Source organism: Sorex araneus, chromosome 5 (genome assembly GCF_027595985.1).
Source record: "Sorex araneus isolate mSorAra2 chromosome 5, mSorAra2.pri, whole genome shotgun sequence".
NCBI classification, from domain to species: Eukaryota; Metazoa; Chordata; class Mammalia; order Eulipotyphla; family Soricidae; genus Sorex; species Sorex araneus.
In genome coordinates this window covers 6,287,067-6,303,491 of record NC_073306.1, presented here as the reverse complement: position 1 = coordinate 6,303,491, position 16,425 = coordinate 6,287,067, and the positions used below count along the sequence as shown (strand labels likewise).

General features: G+C 48.9%; 2 protein-coding genes across 3 annotated transcripts in view; one reads left to right on the top strand and one right to left on the bottom strand.

The window, feature by feature from the left end:
- The window catches only part of LRRC40 (leucine rich repeat containing 40), a 38,660-nt gene extending 23,907 nt beyond the window's left edge, over positions 1-14,753 (bottom strand). Inside the window, exons 1-5 of the mRNA XM_055138684.1 lie at positions 14,566-14,753; positions 7,069-7,250; positions 5,070-5,143; positions 3,207-3,336; positions 453-576 (exon numbers count right to left, since the gene is read on the bottom strand). Of these exons, the coding sequence (XP_054994659.1) occupies positions 453-576; positions 3,207-3,336; positions 5,070-5,143; positions 7,069-7,250; positions 14,566-14,716 (661 nt within the window). The 5' untranslated portion in view covers positions 14,717-14,753. The remainder of the gene's footprint in view (positions 1-452; positions 577-3,206; positions 3,337-5,069; positions 5,144-7,068; positions 7,251-14,565) is intronic.
- Positions 14,754-14,838: 85 nt separating this feature from the next.
- SRSF11 (serine and arginine rich splicing factor 11) overlaps positions 14,839-16,425 on the top strand; it is a 39,176-nt gene continuing 37,589 nt past the window's right edge. Inside the window, exon 1 of one of the 2 annotated variants that reach the window (XM_055138686.1) lies at positions 14,839-14,963. The gene's annotated coding sequence lies outside the window, so the exon portion shown is untranslated. The remainder of the gene's footprint in view (positions 14,964-16,425) is intronic. The other variant, XM_055138687.1, reaches the window with a different exon arrangement.

Sequence of the window (16,425 nt, the reverse complement as noted above, 5' to 3'; positions counted from 1 at the left end):
AAAACTACTCAGTCATTCAGGACTGGAGTGATAGCACAGCGGGTAGGGTGTTTGCCTTGTACAATGCTGACCCAGGTTCGATTCCTCCGTCCCTCTCGGAGAACCGGCAAGCTACCGAGAGTATCCCGCCCGCACAGCAGAGCCTGGCAAGCTTCCCGTGGCGTATTCGATATGCCAAAAACAGTAACAAGTGTCACAATGGAGACATTACTGGTGCCCGCTCGAGCAAATCGATGAGCAACGGGATGACACTGGTACAGTGATCTACCTGGCGACAACTCCTAAGGAAGCTGCCAGACAATAACCTGGAGAAATTCTGACCAGCTGCTACTGTATTCAACATAATAAAATCTACCATTTTTCTGTAAGAAGCCATACCACATTTTATTTTTCTAAATGTATATCACACTAATTTAAAATTTACATATTTTTAAAAAATTGCCAAGATTTACTTTTCATTCTGCTTATTTCTGCAGGTAAGGTCTTCAGCTGGTTGCTGGAAAGATTGAGTCGCGCCAGACTGCACAGAGCAGAGAAACTAGCAGGAACAGCTGTAAGACGATTGTCCGAGAGATCCTTCGAAAAGAGAAAGAGCATTAACAAGAGAACTCAGGTGAAAAAAGATCCCAGGGATTTGCCAAGAGTTTTGCAGGAACTGTAGTAAGACTACTTTAGTGGTCCCATTTTTCGACAATTTTACAAGTCACCCAATACCCCAAAAGTGTACAATAATGTAGCAGAGAGAAGTGAGAATAAATTTTAATTTGAGATAATTTACATAAGGATTTCTGTTACTACCAAATTATGCGATATCACATGTCATGCTTTTAATAAATAAATCCATTTGCTCATCAAATACTTATGGACTACCTATGGAAAACCAGGCAAACAATATGGGTAAACTGAGACTGATATGAAAAACATCCTTGCAGAACTGAAAAGAAAGAAAACCCTGAAAGTGAACATTTTCATTTTTAAGGAAATAATATTCCACTTTGGTTCTTCCGTTAACTCAGTCAGTACTGACTGAGTCCTGATGGCTAATCCACTCCACCGTCAACTCATTCAAGTTCACCTAATAAATCTCTATATTTTGGTGTTCCTTTAAAGTCCTTGTTTCTTCTTCAAATATTTATCAGAAAGCCTTTTTCTGAAGCTTCCATTAAAAAAAAAAATCTGAGCCCCTCCACAGCCGCTGCCGTGCTGCCTCCCAGCGGGCCCTGCATCAATCCCAGGAGATGCAAGCCAAGCAGCTAAGACGCACACACGGACACACTGTTCCCCACGGCTGAAAACTCCAGGGTGCCCCGGAGGTGGGCGGGCAGCCTCCCACCACCCCCTGGAGTTCTGGAAGCCCCGACAGCCACGTCAGCATTGGCCCAGACCACAGATCCTGAAGCTTCTGAACTGCGTGGCCATGCAGCAGAAGGACACCAAGTTAGGTGGGAGAATCAAACAGCAGCCAACTAAACTCAACGAACAAAAACAGTAGCACAAAAGGCTCAACTCGAAACAGCTTAGGAAGTAAATTCTCTCTTTTTTTTTTCCCCCTGCTTTTTGGGTTATACCCGGCGATGCCTGCAGTGCTATCGCTCTAGCTCATTAGTAAATAAATTCTTTTTTTTTTTTTTTTTTTTTTTGCTTTTTTGGGTCACACCTGGCGATGCTCAGGGGTTACTCCTGGTTCTACACTCAGGAATTACTCCTGGCGGTGCTCAGGGGACCATATGGGATGCTGGGATTCGAACCCGGGTCGGCCGCGTGCAAGGCAAACGCTCTACCCGCTGTGCCATAGCTCCAGCCCCAGTAAATAAATTCTTAACAAAGACTTAACAACCCAGTGATCAGACAATTTTCACAGGATAAAATTAATTTTTATTGTACTTATTGATTTTAATATTGGAGCTTTGTTATCAATTTCAACTCCAGAATTGTATCAACAGTTCTCGCTTTTGTCTACATTAAAATAATTTTTAAAAATAACATGAATGAGGTAATACTTGCAATATCTGAATCAGGTGTAATTCTAACAACGGTTATGAGTAAACTGTAAGGTGGGACCAGTGGCATCAATGAAACAAGAACATGACCTAAAGGAAATGTCCTCAAACAATCTAATTCAATAGCTAAATAAATTCAACACCTAAATAAATTTCTAAAAGCCTAGTAATAAATAGTAAGAAGTTAAAGTGCTTCATCAGTGTATTTAAAAATACCATCCTTCCCATACATTAGCATAATAAACAACCTAACAATTTACAAATTAAATATCCTAAGACTCAACAAATTACTAAAAACTGTTTTGTAAATAGTAACTCCTCCTTTAGTGAAAATAACCCAGGGGCCGAGAGAGCACACATGGAAGGTAAAATGTTCTACTGCTGAGCCAAACCCCTGGGCTGAAGAAAAGAACTTTAATGCTAAAATGACATAAAGTGGTTCTCCAAATCACTTCATAGGAAAAAGAATGAGAAATTCTTTTTGAAATTGTCTCTCAGACCATCTCAGAGTCTTTCAGGTTAGATATCTCCAATAGATCTTCTACCTGTGCTGGTGACGTGAGGGTAAAAAATAATAATAGCAACAGAACCTACTTGTGGTGGGATCCACACAGACTTCCCGATGAACTACAGAGCTTGGTAAGTTATTTAAAATAGGAACAAAAATAGCAACAGCATGCTATTTGTGGTCAGATCCACACAGATTTCCCGAAGAGCTGCATGGCTTTGGGAAGTAAGCCTTAGTTTCTTTCCACGTGACATCTCCCCTGCTGATGCGAAGCACCAGAGCGAACTGCCTGTTTTGATTTTTCTTAATGTGATTGCAGTACCCCTCACATTGCTTTATGGCTTTATTTCAGATCTCCAAACAGATGGCAGAGAAGATGTTAGCCAGGAAATGTGGCCACTCTGAAAAACGGGGGGAAAGGCTAGGCCTTGAAGAGCCTCAGAGCACAGAGGAGGAAGCGGGAGTGAACAGAGAAAGTGACTGAAGAGGCCTCTTTCCCAAGTTATTCCTAGAATAAAACCAAACGTGCTGTGATGAGAAAACATAGGACAAACAAATTTACAATTACTATTTTACCAATCTAATGAAAATGCAGTCTGTTAATCCAGTCGAGCAACACACTACTCATAATAGTTTCAACCTGATGAAATAGCCCACCGGTGCCAAATTATAAAAAAAATTGGGAAGCCGCAACTTACTAGATCTTCCAAACTGTGCAGCTGGTCAAAGCCCTCTGGCAGGCAAGTCAGCTCATTGTGCTGCAGATACAGGCCCTTCAGGCTCCTCAGACTCGTAATTTCTTCGGGAAGTACTTTCAGTTTATTATGGCTGTTGATGAATCAAAGGGATGATTAATAATTTCATGACAATACAAGAAATATTTATAAAACCATTTATTTTTTGCTCGTCAACTATATGGGTTAATTGACTGCCAGAAAACTGATGTTTCACTCACTGTGTTGGTACAGATCTCTACGGGTATTTTTTTTGGCAGGGGGCAGGGAGGTGGGTGTCACAGCTGGTGGTGCTCAGGGATCAATCCTGGCAGGGCTGGGGGTCCATATGGGGTACTGAGGATGGAGCCCCGTGGATCCTGTGCAAGGCAAACCCTCTACGTGCTGTATTATTGCTCTGGACCCAGGTACTCACTTTAAAAGACAGTTTCACAAACTAAGTTTTGAACACTCGTGCTTTTTATTTTTTTGTCTAAATGATATCTTCACTAAATAGTGCATATACAGACCCAAGGCAATGGTCTTTCTTTCAAGTCTGGGTTTGTAGGGATTAGCTAGCGCCTTGGCCACCTGGCTTGACTTGTAGCACATTCCATGCTAACTCGGGAGTCCTCTGAAAATTCACCAGGGAATTTTCTTTCTCTGGGTGGGGTTTTGGGTCCCATCCAGCGGTACTCAGGACTTACTCCTGTCTCTGTGCTCAGGGATCATTCCAGGCAGTGCTCGGAGCACCACACAGGAAGCTGGGGATGGAACCCAGGTCGGCTCCGTGCTAAGCAACTGCCTTACCCAGTATTCTATTGCTCCGGTCCCCTCCCGTAACATGTTTATCATTAAAACAAGTATTGTAGAATTTCTTCCTACTGCTTAACACAGAAGCTCTTTAGAAAATCAAAGTAACTGAAAATCTATGTTGCCGAGGGGCCAGAGTGGAAGTACAGTGGGTAGGATGCTTGCCTTCGCCTTCCGCACGGCCGGGGTTTGATCCCGGGCACGCCTTATGAGCCACCAAACCCCGCCAGGAGTGAGCCCTCAGCACAGGCAGTGTGGACTCCAAACCAAAAAAAAAACCCCAAACCTAAAGAACTCAAGCTGAAAAGCTGGAGCGACAGCACAGTAGTAAGACGCTTGCCTTGTACGCGGCAGACCAAGTTCGATCCCCAGCTCCGCCACTACGGTCCCCTGAGCACGAGAGGGTGTGACCCGAAAACAAAAAGTAAAACACCCCCTCCCCAAAACAAACAAAACATAAGTTGTCAAGAAACAGTAATAAATCATTAAAACTTGTTTCATTAATTTTTTTTTAAAAAAATCAACTAGCGCTACATTTGTAAAACCTGAAAACATACAGGGAACTTCAAAACAAACTGTGGTAAAATCCTGAGAACTTAAAATTCTTCTTCTGTCTTTAACCACTTCCTTGAAATGTACGCTCTATTTAGGTAGCACTAGTTTACAACGGTGTCTGTGCAGTTTCACGCCCCTTCAAATATATTTACCACGCCAGTTCCACCCCTAGAGTGCCAGAATCTCTCACTGGCCTCCTCTACTCTTTAACCTCAAATATTTCTAAATACTTTTTTTCTTGAAGTGGTTATTTCAAGAGATTCAAAGAATGTATCATAAAAATTAAAATATCTAGTTAGAATAAAGAATAGCAGATTTAGTAATTGCAATACCGGCAAGCTACCCGTGCGTAGTGGATATGCCAAAAACAGTAACAATAAGTCTCTCAATGAGACGTTACTGGTGCCCGCTCGAACAAATCGATGAACAACGGGATGACAGTGACAGTGACAATACTGAAATAAAACATTTAAATTTTACCTGACATTAAGTTTCTGAAGATTTTCTAACTCTCTGATAGCAGAAGGAAGGGTTGTCAGCTGATTATCATGTATCTAAAAGTTATTCGGAGACACAGTTAATATTGAATACTATCTCAATTAATAATATGAGCTCTGACATTATACAAAATTGTTCAACAATTATCCCATTCTAATTCAATAGCACTGACACGAACTACTGGTAATTTGCAATTACTGGTAATTGGAAATTTATGCATAAAAGAGAAGGAATTTGAAAATGATCAAATTGTTGTTCAGAAATTATGAAATGCTAAGACATCAATTTTAGGCACTACAACTAAAAAGCAGTGCTCTTGAATGGAATTTCAATCTCAAATGAGAAATGAAGGTGTTTGTTAGAAACTAACAGACCTCTACTAGTATAAATTACATCAAGTATACAAAAAATGAGAAGGGGCATTTCTATCACATACTCACAGAATCCTACTAGTTTCAAGGTACACAGAGAACACCTAAGCCAATAATCCACTTATGCAGGAAATAAAAGCTCAAAGGTGGGATTCGACCCCACCCTTCCAGAAAAAAAACTGAAGATGTCTTGATACCCCCAACGAAGGGGATCCAAGAAGCCTGCAGGCTGTTAAAGAAATCACTCGGGCTTTCCGTGACCATCATATGACAACGAAAGACTAAGAGTACATTGCCTGAAGAAAAAAAAACCACAAAAATTCACGCTCAATAATTTAAATGAGCAGCCGGAGCAATAGTAGGAGAGTAAGGGGCTCGCCTTGCATGCGACAACCTGGCTTTGATCCCCAGCACCCCACAGGGTCCCCAAGCCAGCCAGGAGTGACTTCTGTAGGCAGAGCCAGGAGTAACCCCCGTGGAACACCACCTGGTGTGGCCCCTAACACACACAGTTTTAAAACACACACACACAGAGTTTTAAAACACACACACAGTTTTAAAAGACACACACACAGTTTTAAATGTGTTGGAGGCCACGTTAAAAAAAGAAAGAAAATCCAATCCCCTTGAATCTTGGTATGGCCCCTAAAACACACACACACACACACACACACACACACACACACACACACACAGAGTTTTAAATGTGTTGGAGGTCAACTTAAAAAAAAGAAAGAAAATCCAACCCGCCCCCCATCTTGGTGTGGCCCCTAACACACACACACACACACACACACACACACACACACACACACACATACACACACACACTTTTAAATGTGTTGGAGGTCAACTTAAAAAAAAGAAGAAAATCCACCCCCCCCCATCTTGGTGTGGCCCCTAACACACACACACACACACACACACACACACACACACACACACACACACACTTTTAAATGTGTTGGAGTTGGAGGTCAACTTAAAAAAAGAAAGAAAATCCAACCCCCCTGAATCTTCTGTACTTGTGTGAAGGCCTCCAGTTAACCTTCGTGGTAAGCAGCATCACTTGCCAGAAGGCGGATTCCGTGTGTGGGTGACCCTGCCGAGCTCTAAGCACAATCCGAAACAAACCAGGCAGCGGCATTCCTGCTCACTCAGACTCCAGGCCCAAACCAGGCAGCGGTATTCCCGCCCGCTCAGACTCCAGGCCCAAACCAGGCAGCGGCATTCCTGCTCACTCAGACTCCAGGCCCAAACCAGGCAGCGGTATTCCCGCCCGCTCAGACTCCAGGCCCAAACCAGGCAGCGGCATTCCCGCCCGCTCAGACTCCAGGCCCAAACCAGGCAGCGGCATTCCTGCCCGCTCAGACTCCAGGCCCAAACCAGGCAGCGGCATTCCCGCCCGCTCAGACTCCAGGCCCAAACTTGACTCCGGCTCGCCGGCGCGAGTGCAGAACTGGGCGCGGGTGTCCCGGCTCCCGACTCCCTAAGGCAACCAGGCGGCCGCTTGCGTCCTACCAGTGCGATCTGAGATTTTGGCCCCCCAGAGGCAAAACTCTGCGCGTGTCTTTGAGGAACGGCTGTGCGTGCGGGGAGCGTCAGCTTACATCGAGCACGGTCAGCGCGGGCAGCAGCTGCACGTCCTCCGAGAGCGCCTGGAGCTTGTTGCTGGAGAGGATGAGTTTGGTCAGGTCCGTCTGCTCCCACCACCGCTCGTCAGCGCTGAAGGACAGGTTCTGCTTGGCCTCCTCGGGGACGTCCAAGTTGATTCTCCAGACACACGGGGGAACTAGGTCCAAAGCCACCACCAAGGAAAAACAACATCAGAAACAAAGGAAATGCCGTACCTAGTGGCATAAGGTTACTAACGGGTTAATAACCTACTAAAAAATGAACCTTTCGGGGGCTGAAGGGATAGCACAGCAGGGAGGGCGTTTGCCTTGCATGTGGCCGATCTGGGTTCGATTCCCAGCATCCCGTATGGTCCCCCAAGCACTGCCAGGAGAAATTCCTGAGTGCATGAGCCAGGAATAACCTCTGTGCATTGCCGGGTGTGACCTTCTCTCCCTACCAAAAAAAAAAAAAAAAGAAACTTTCGGGCCAGCTGGACAGTGCAGCGGTGGAGGACATTTGCCTTGCACGCAGCCAACCTGGGTTTGATCTCCGGCATCCCACAGGGTCCCCTGAGCACTGCCAGGAGTGATTCCTGGGTGTAGAGGCAGGAGTAACTCTGGCTGGGGCCTCGAAAGCGCGAGGCCCAGAATTCCATCTCCAGGGCTGCCCATGTGGGCCCAGGCAGGGGCCTGGCAGCCGTTTCCCAGGAATCCAGAGCCGCAAGTGATTTCTGGGCACCCCGCAGGACAGCATGGGGGTGAGCACAGCTGCAGGGTATGGAGCCTGTGAGCACTGTGTGGGAGCACCCAAACTAGTCAGTGTGTGCCCCAGCGAGCACTAGGACATGAATCCCAGTCAGCACAACATCAAAGGGCAGCGAGGAACTGGGATTAGACCTCGGAGATGATTTTCTTCTCAAACAGGACCCATGCTGCGTATTTTACAAAGAAGCTCTCACTCTCTGCCCCCTACCCCCCGGTTCTGGGGTCACACCCAGCGGTGCTCAGGACTTACTCTTGGCTCTGCACTAGGGGATCACTCTAGGGACAGTCTATGGTGCCGCAGCTCAAACCTGGGCAGGCTGTGAGCAAGGCATGCACCCCATGGCTGCTCTATTGGACCTGACGCATGATGTCATTTCTTCTTTGGGGGGGGGGGGGCTATCCCAGCGTTCTGGCCCCAGCAGCTCTCACCCCGACTTCACTCACGAGGTCTTTACTGTGACACGCTCCACAGAGCATGCCGTGGCAGACGGAGCACACGACAGAGAAGGGGCTCTACTCTCATGTGAAGAGCCACAGGGCAGTACGGAAAACACAGTTATCGACCACGGGATGGCGCAAGCCTGCACCGGCTGTACAGACTGAATGTGAAAAGGCACCAGAAGAACAGCAGCTGACAGTTACACGCACGAGGCAATTCTCTATGGCACTAACTCACTGACATCTCACAACAATGCTGTGAGGTGCTGGGACTATTCTTATGTCAGACAAGGAAAGCACACAACAGACACACAGACACACAGGATGTATCACTCACTCTGGGGTGGATGCTGAGTAACTGGCAGAAACGGGAATCAAACCCTGGCAGAGGAACGGTACCTTGCCTCTCAGTGAGGATTTGGAAAAACCCATTGAACTGCAAGCTGCTCTCTATTGTATGTGACACACAATTTCATTTCTTCTTTTGGGGGTTCTGGGGGAGGAAGGGGTGACACACAGCTGTGCTCAGGGATAGAACCTGGGTGAGCTGTGTGACAGGCCAGTGTCTCCCCCACTGTGCTATCTCTCCGGCCCCACCTTTCGTTTCTCAGCCCGAGGCCCAACACTAATTCTAGTGCAGCAAGCAGAGCGATTTAGCCGCACACAAATCCAGCTCTCGCCCCCAAAGCGACAGAGTACCACCGTACTAGCTGAAGCTCCGCGAGCCATCCACCTGCGGAGGTACTGTGGCAAAGCTACTTTAAGTGGACTGTGTAGGTCCTTGATGCAAGTAAACTCACAGGGCCGGAGTACATGCCTGGCAAGCTCAAGGTGCCAAGTTCAGTGTGTGACCAACATGTCCCCACCCTCAGCACCACGCATGTGGCCTAGACGGTCCTGACCTGGCACCGAGCAGAGGAGCCACACACTAAATCTGCAGGGCCAGGCCCCGAGCACTGCTTGGGGAGGCACACCCCACGGAAACAGTGGGACTAGGTATGGAAATGGTTTAGAACTTTGGCTATTCTTTTTCACTTTATTTTTGCTTTTTGGGTCACACCCAGCAATGCTCAGAGATTACTCCTGGCTCTGCACTCAGAAATTACTCCTGGCGGTGCTTGGGGGACCATATGGGAAGTCGGGGATTGAACCCAGGTCGGCCGCGTTCAAGGCAAACACCCTACCCGGTGTGCTATCGCTCCAGCCCCCAGAACTTTGGCTATTCTTAATCAAGGCAATTACTGCTGATACCTTGCAATGACAATCATTTTAAAACAAAGTAAGTGGACAGGCATGGTCAAAGTTTCAAGTTCAGGACACTGAAGTACAATTCAGGAAAAGCAATTTGATGTCATGAACTTACAGATGCAAAGTAACTCCTAGACTCCTTACGACTATATTGTGCTCATTCATAAAATATGATGTATTGACATTCATATAAGAATAAATTATGATGAGACACTGAGTGGCAGGATGGATTAGAAAACTGAGTCCAACCTGCTACTGCTTACAAGAGAAACTTTTTAAAAATTTTTTTATAATGTAGGAGTACTGCTATTTATTCAGCCACTGATGAGGCTGATTGAAAGAAACATTTTTAGCTGTAAGGACAAACACCAACTCAAATTCAAAGATTAGAAGATAATATTTCAAGCAAACAACCCTCGCAGAAAGGTTTGGCCATACTGGTGTCATACAATAGCGACTTCAGAATTTAAAAAGTTATGAGACAGGGGGCTGGAGCGATAGCACAGCGGCCGACCTGGGTTCTAATCCCAGCATCCCATATGGTCCCCTGAGCAACGCCAGGGGTAATTCCTGAGTGAAGAGCCAGGAGTAACCCCTGTGCATCGCCGGGTGTGACCCAAACCCCCCCCCCAAAAAAAATAAAAATAAATAAAAAGTTATGAGACAGAGGGCTATTTCTTAATGATGAAAGGATCTGTACATAAGAACTCCTAAACAAATATACACCTAACTAGGGAAAAGCAAAACATGTAAAACAACTGCCAAAAACTTGACAAGACATCGATAACAAGACAATAATAGTTGAAGATTTCAATGTTACTCTATCACCACTTGAAAGATCAAGTAATATAAACCTCGGCATGGAAATAGTGGACTTGAAGGAAGAAATGGAAGAGAAGGGCTTGTATGATATATATATACATATATATATATATATAACTTTTAATCCCCCAAAAGCAGAATACACATTCTTCTTCCAATGTATGGCACTATGGTACACACACACAATGGATGGTACACATACACAATGGAACACAACTCAGCCGTAAGAAAAAGATAATCTCATGCCATTTGCTACGTGGGTGATCTGGAGAGCATCATGTTGAGTGAAAAGAGACCAAAGGGGAAGACCAGAGTCAGAATGCTCTCTCTCACATGTGGGATAAAGAAACCTCGTAGGGAACCTCAAATGCCTCAAAGCAACAGAAGCAAAGAGCTGGAGAACTGGTCTTCAGCAGGAAGCTTATACTGGCCAGGGGTGAGGCGGGTAAGTTAAGGAAGAAAACAGTAGGACAACATGGGAGGGGAGAGCGCCTGCCACAGTGGAAGGGAAACTGGGGACACTGGTGGAGGGTAGGGGGCTCTGGTGAAAGGACGGGTGTCAGAACAATACATGCCTGAAAATCAGATATATCTCTGTAACTTTGTGATTTACAGTGATTCAACTAAAAAAGAATAAATTATGAGATCAAACTCTTACCCCTATTCCTTCTCCCTATTTGAGTAGTATCTGCTTCCTTTTGCTCCTACCTCTGAATTGCCAGCAAATGGGAACAAACCAGAATATGGATCTACCCAAGCTTCTGTTTGTGGATGAAGGGTTTCACTTTTTAAAAATTTGGGGGGGAAGGCCCGAGGCAATAGTACAGCAGGTAGGGTGCTTGCCTTACTCAGCTGATCGGGGTTTGATCCCCAGTATCCCACATGGTTCCCCAAAAACTGTCAGGAGTAATTCCTTGGCCCAGAGGCCGGAGTAAACCCTGAGCATCGCCAGGTGTGGTCCCAAACAAAACAAAACAGAAAATATTGGGGGTGGGGGAGGATGGGCCACGCCCAGCTCTGCTCAGGATTTACTCCGGGCTCTGCTCAGGGATTGTTCTTGGGGGTATAATGGGGACCATATGTGGGGCTCATATGATCAAATGAGAGTGGGGTATGGGAGGGGAGATGGATGCATGCAAGGCAAGTGCTTTAACCCTTGCACTATCCCTGACCCCTAAAGGTTTACTTCTGAAGCAAATAAGAACAAATTAACTCTTCATGACCCACTGAGAGCACAGTAAAATGCGTCATTATAATATTTTGCATGTGTAGGTATGGATGGTTGGGGGAACAAACTAGACCAGCCTAGTACTGGCATCTCAAAACGTGTCCCTACACTCTAAAAACACATCCCTAGAAATGGGAAGGCCTATGTATTTGCTTTTTCCTTTTTCGGGGCGGGGGATCACACCCCACGATGCACAGGGGTTACTCCTGGCTCATGCACTCAAGAATTACTCCTGGCAGTGCTCAGGGGACCATATGGGATGCTGGGAATTGAACCCGGGTCGGCCGCGTGCAAGGCCCTACCCCTGAAGGCCTGAAGGCCTATGTATTTGACTGAAGATCAATGCGATTCTTGGAAAATAAATTACTGATGTGCCATAGAATTTGGGTCATGGAGACGATGCTCCAGAACCCAGACACAAGGCAAAAGCAAAACAATATATAACAAAACGCTTGTGCTTAAAAAGCGACCTAAGGAGCTGAATGAAGGGCAGAGGAAGGAGATGGCCCGAGTGGTGGGTGTACTTGCCCTGCAAGCAGAGCCCCAACCCCAGAGCGGTCACCCGGGCACTTGCTGGGCACTGTGCACACATACATACATGTGCTGGGCACAGGTGCACATGCATAGAGAGAGCAGGTGTGCACATGCAATCATTTCTTAAAGATGTGTGAGTCTGGGGGTCAGAGAGGGAGGAGGGAGAAAGGCACCTGCCGTCCATGTGGACTATCCAGATTTGGTCCTGGCCCCCCTAGCCCCAGCACCACCAAGAGTGATCCCCGAGGCTGGATTCAGGAGGAAGCCCCAAGGACAACTGGGTATGGCCCGAAAACAAAGAAAAAAAAAAAAGGATGATGGATCTTCAGAGAGACATTGGCAACTGAGTTGTTCCAGGTAGGCTGGTCCCTACTGGGATGGGGACAGACGAAGTCCCCAACCTGCCAAAGGCTCCGAATTCTACGAACCCACCAACACCCAGCTCCTGCCTGAGCAACAGCCCAGCTTCACAGCTGCTCTGGGGGGAGGTGGGAGGGGGGCGGGGGGTCACACCCAGAGACAGGGGCAGCTGATCAAACCAGCTCCATAGCCCCGGAAGTGCACAGCTACATATTCGGCTGCGCGACACCTCCGAAGTTCACAGCTTGACAGCCCAGCAAGAGCACAAGAAATTAGATGGGAAGGTGGCACAGGAACCCGTTAAGCTCAATGAGTGAAAACAAGAACACAGAAGGCTCAACTAGCACCTCGGAGCTCAGGAAACTCTGACAGTATCTTGAGTAGCACCATCACACAATGTGTGTGTAACAAGCCTGCCAAGGAGCAGGCCTAGGGAATAGGGAGGAAACTGGGGACACTGGGAGAGGGAAGGGCACACTGGCGGTGGGACTGGTGCTGGAAGACTAAATACCTCAAACAACTACCGTGAAGAACTTTTTAGGTTACGGTGTTTAAATAAAATTTCACTAAAAAAAAAAAGTCATGAACCTCTGGGATCATGAGAAAGACAACACCATTATAGGTCCCCCAAAATAAAGACCCTTAACAATTATTATTAAAATCCTGAACGTAGGGCCAGAGAGACAGCACAGCAGGTGGGGTACCTGCCGTGCACATGGCTGACCCAGGTTTAATCCCAGTCTCCCATAAGGTCCCCTGAGCACCGTCAGGGGTGATTCCTATGTGCAAAGTCCATTGTAACCCCTGAACATTGCCAGGTGTGACCCAAAAACCAAATAAATAAATAAATTAATTAAATCCTGGATGTAATGTTATGGCATATCAAATCAGGGACAGGCTTATATTACAATAGCATTTTAAGATGAAAACTCTAAAATTTCCACACTGAATAGCAAATATCTACCCTCACCCCCTCCAAAAATGATTAAGATTCCAGAGACTCAAAACAGAATAAGTAAAATAGGTTATAAAACAAAATTACTCAACAACAGTAAAAGGAAATGACGCATACCCAAAAGTAAAATGAATTTAGACCCTCCATTCAAGCTGAATGCTAGCAAAAATATAGCAAACATCTATTATAACCTACAATGGTGTGACAGAAAACACACTAATAAATGAATATAGAGTCCTCTGAGGCCCAAAAACTCACACACACACACAAATTTACAAAGATACACTGGTATTTTATTATATATCTTCAAACAGTAACTTCTTCCAGGTAGCTGAGGCAGGAGGGATTTCATCCGAAACGCCTGAGCTACAGATCGGCGTGCGGACACCGTTGAGAACTCTGGCTCCTGGACTAGCATTTACTGTCAAGATGAACTCATCGCCCCTCCGCCTTCCCTCCTATCTACACAGGAACGCCTGCGTGGGAAACTGAGGGCACGGGCTCATCTGCAGCTTCAAAATACGTAGGTTCCCTTCGCTAAAAAGCTCTTCCAGGCGGAGCAGAGATTTTGACGTCATACCTCCTTCCTTCCACTTAGCGAGTACCTGTTTGCTCAGTGCATTTTAGACCGGGCACAATTTTTTTTTTAAAAAACAGCAATCATAGCTGGGGGCGGGGCGGCGGGGGGGAACCGACAAAGCAATCGCTGGGGGCAGACGGGGAGGTTTTCTCGAACTGCTTCTTCTCTTTCTTCTCTTCTGCGCTTTCCTCATTGCAGTTCCATTCATTGTCGCCAAGTGTCCCCAGGGGCCGTGGCCACGCCGCCAACCACCCCCACCCGGAGCCCCGCAATTCCCCGGGGCCGCGGGCCTCTGGACCGTCTCCGACACCCTGCCCGGGGGCGGGCGGGGTACCCAGGCCCGCGCTGCCCTTCCCTGGGCCCCGGGCCCCGCGGCCTCTCTGTCCCCCCCACTGATGGAAGGGGCGCGCCCCGCGTTTCTCCCGACTTATCTCAGGTGTCGGGCGCGGGTGTGGACCCCCGCTGAGTCCAGGGAACGACCCCCCCGGGAGATGCCGCACTTGCTCCGCGCCCGGCTGGGGGGGGGACGGGGGAGGGCGCGGGCGCCTCGGGGAATCTCACCTTCGCCGAGGTTCCGGCCCGCCAGATTCAACTGGCCGCTCTTCCTCGCCGCCTTCAGCAGCCCCTGCGGGACGGGGCCTCCGCCGCCCGGCCTCTCGGCTCGGAAGCCCGCCCGGGGATCCCGGCCGGCCACTCCCTTCGGCCGCGACATGTTCGAATCCCCGGGTTCCCAGGCCCCCCGCCCAGCCCGCCCGTGACGCACTAAAGACGCGCCGCCCCGCGCCGCCGGCCCCGCCCCTCCGAGAGCGCGCGCGCGCCGGGCTCGTGGCGTGGCGCGGGGCCTTCGCTCGCGGCGGCGCGGGCCTGATGACGTCACCGCCCGCGCCGGGGGCTGGAGGACCGAGAAGCCCTCGCCGTTGCCGGTGCCGGCCTTGAGGCTTGGAATTACTTCGCCCCGAGTAAGTGCGTTGCAGCCGGTGCACGCGGGGGGTTTCCCGGGGACGGTGTGTGTGTGGGGGGATTTGTGTGCTGTGTTTCGCGGCTGCATTCCGGTTCCCTCCCGCCCCCGGCCCCTTTGGCGGAGAGGGGGCCGGGAGATGCTCCCCTCCTCGCCTCCCTCCGCCGGGCCCGATCGTGGGCCTGGATGAAAACTTGGGACCTGGGCGCGGTCTGCAAGAGCCCGGGACCCCCTCCCAGCCGGGGTTGGTGGCCGGGGGTGGTGGCGCTAGACCTGCCCGGGCCCAGGAAGTTCAGATTTCTGTTCTGGGAGCCTCTGTTCCGATTCCTTCCCGTAGTGCGTGTTCCCTGATTGGGGGGGGCGGGAGGGGTGTTGGATCGGGAGGGTCTGCAGCCGAGAAGGAGGGAAGCGGCGTGGGGGGAAGCGTCCTGGGAAACGTTTTGTCGCCTGCACGGTTTGGGGAGGCGGGTGGCGGTGGAGGCCCGGGCTCGAGGGGAGCGGAAACGGCCCGTCTGGGAGCCGGGGGAGGCGAGTTTGAATCCCAGCGGCCTCCGGGCCTGGTGCCACTTCAGTCGCTCGATCGCTCTGAGAGCTCCCTCCTTTTTCGGTAACTTGGAGGCCATGATTTCTAGCCCGCTCGGGTTTTTTTTTTTTTTTTAAACTGCTGCAGCAAAGATCAAATATCTGGGCGCTCGGTGAGGAAAGGGACTCGAGAACAGAAAAGGAAGGTTGGAGGCCGGGGGCCTGGGCCGGCGGGGAATCCGGCGCTTTGCAAGCGTGAGACCTGGCCGCGGTCCCCGGCACCGCAGGGGGAGAAGGGGCGGCCAAGACCTGGGAACTTGCTCTCTGTAGCAAATGGGTCGCAGCCCGAGAGATCCCGTGCCGCCGGCAGTTACTGAGAACTCGGTTTCCACACTGTGCATGTAGAGATCGTGTTTTACAAAGCATCGTAACACCGGCAGGGAACCCATCAAGTTGGCCGGGGATCGACGCAATATTATTATTTTATTAGTAGTATTATTTATTTACTTACTCCTGTGCTGTGCCGGGAATCAAATCCAGGGCCTCACCCATGCAAGGCCAAGGTCTCTCGCCAAGCCACATCGCGACCCTTGGATGAGATCCGAGAATGTGAGGGTTCCCCGCCAAATTCTGCATCACTCCCAGTTTTGCCCGAGCCCGGGTTCTTGCCTGTAAAGAATATGCCTCTTAACTCTCTCCCTCTTTGATTTCTTCTTTGTTCTGTAGAGTCCCTTACACTGAAAAGTGAGCAGCAGAACAGTGCCAGACGTTACACTTCCGAGCGAGGAAAGAGTGGGTTTTAAAGCCTAGCAGTTTTGCAAGGTCGCTACTGGGGTGTGGGGGCGGAGGTGGGCAAGAGGGGCTCGGGGGTCTCCGCTGTGATGGATGCGCTGCCTTAGTGGGTCTGTTTCAGAGGTGGGCTTTACTGAGCGCCGGGCTCC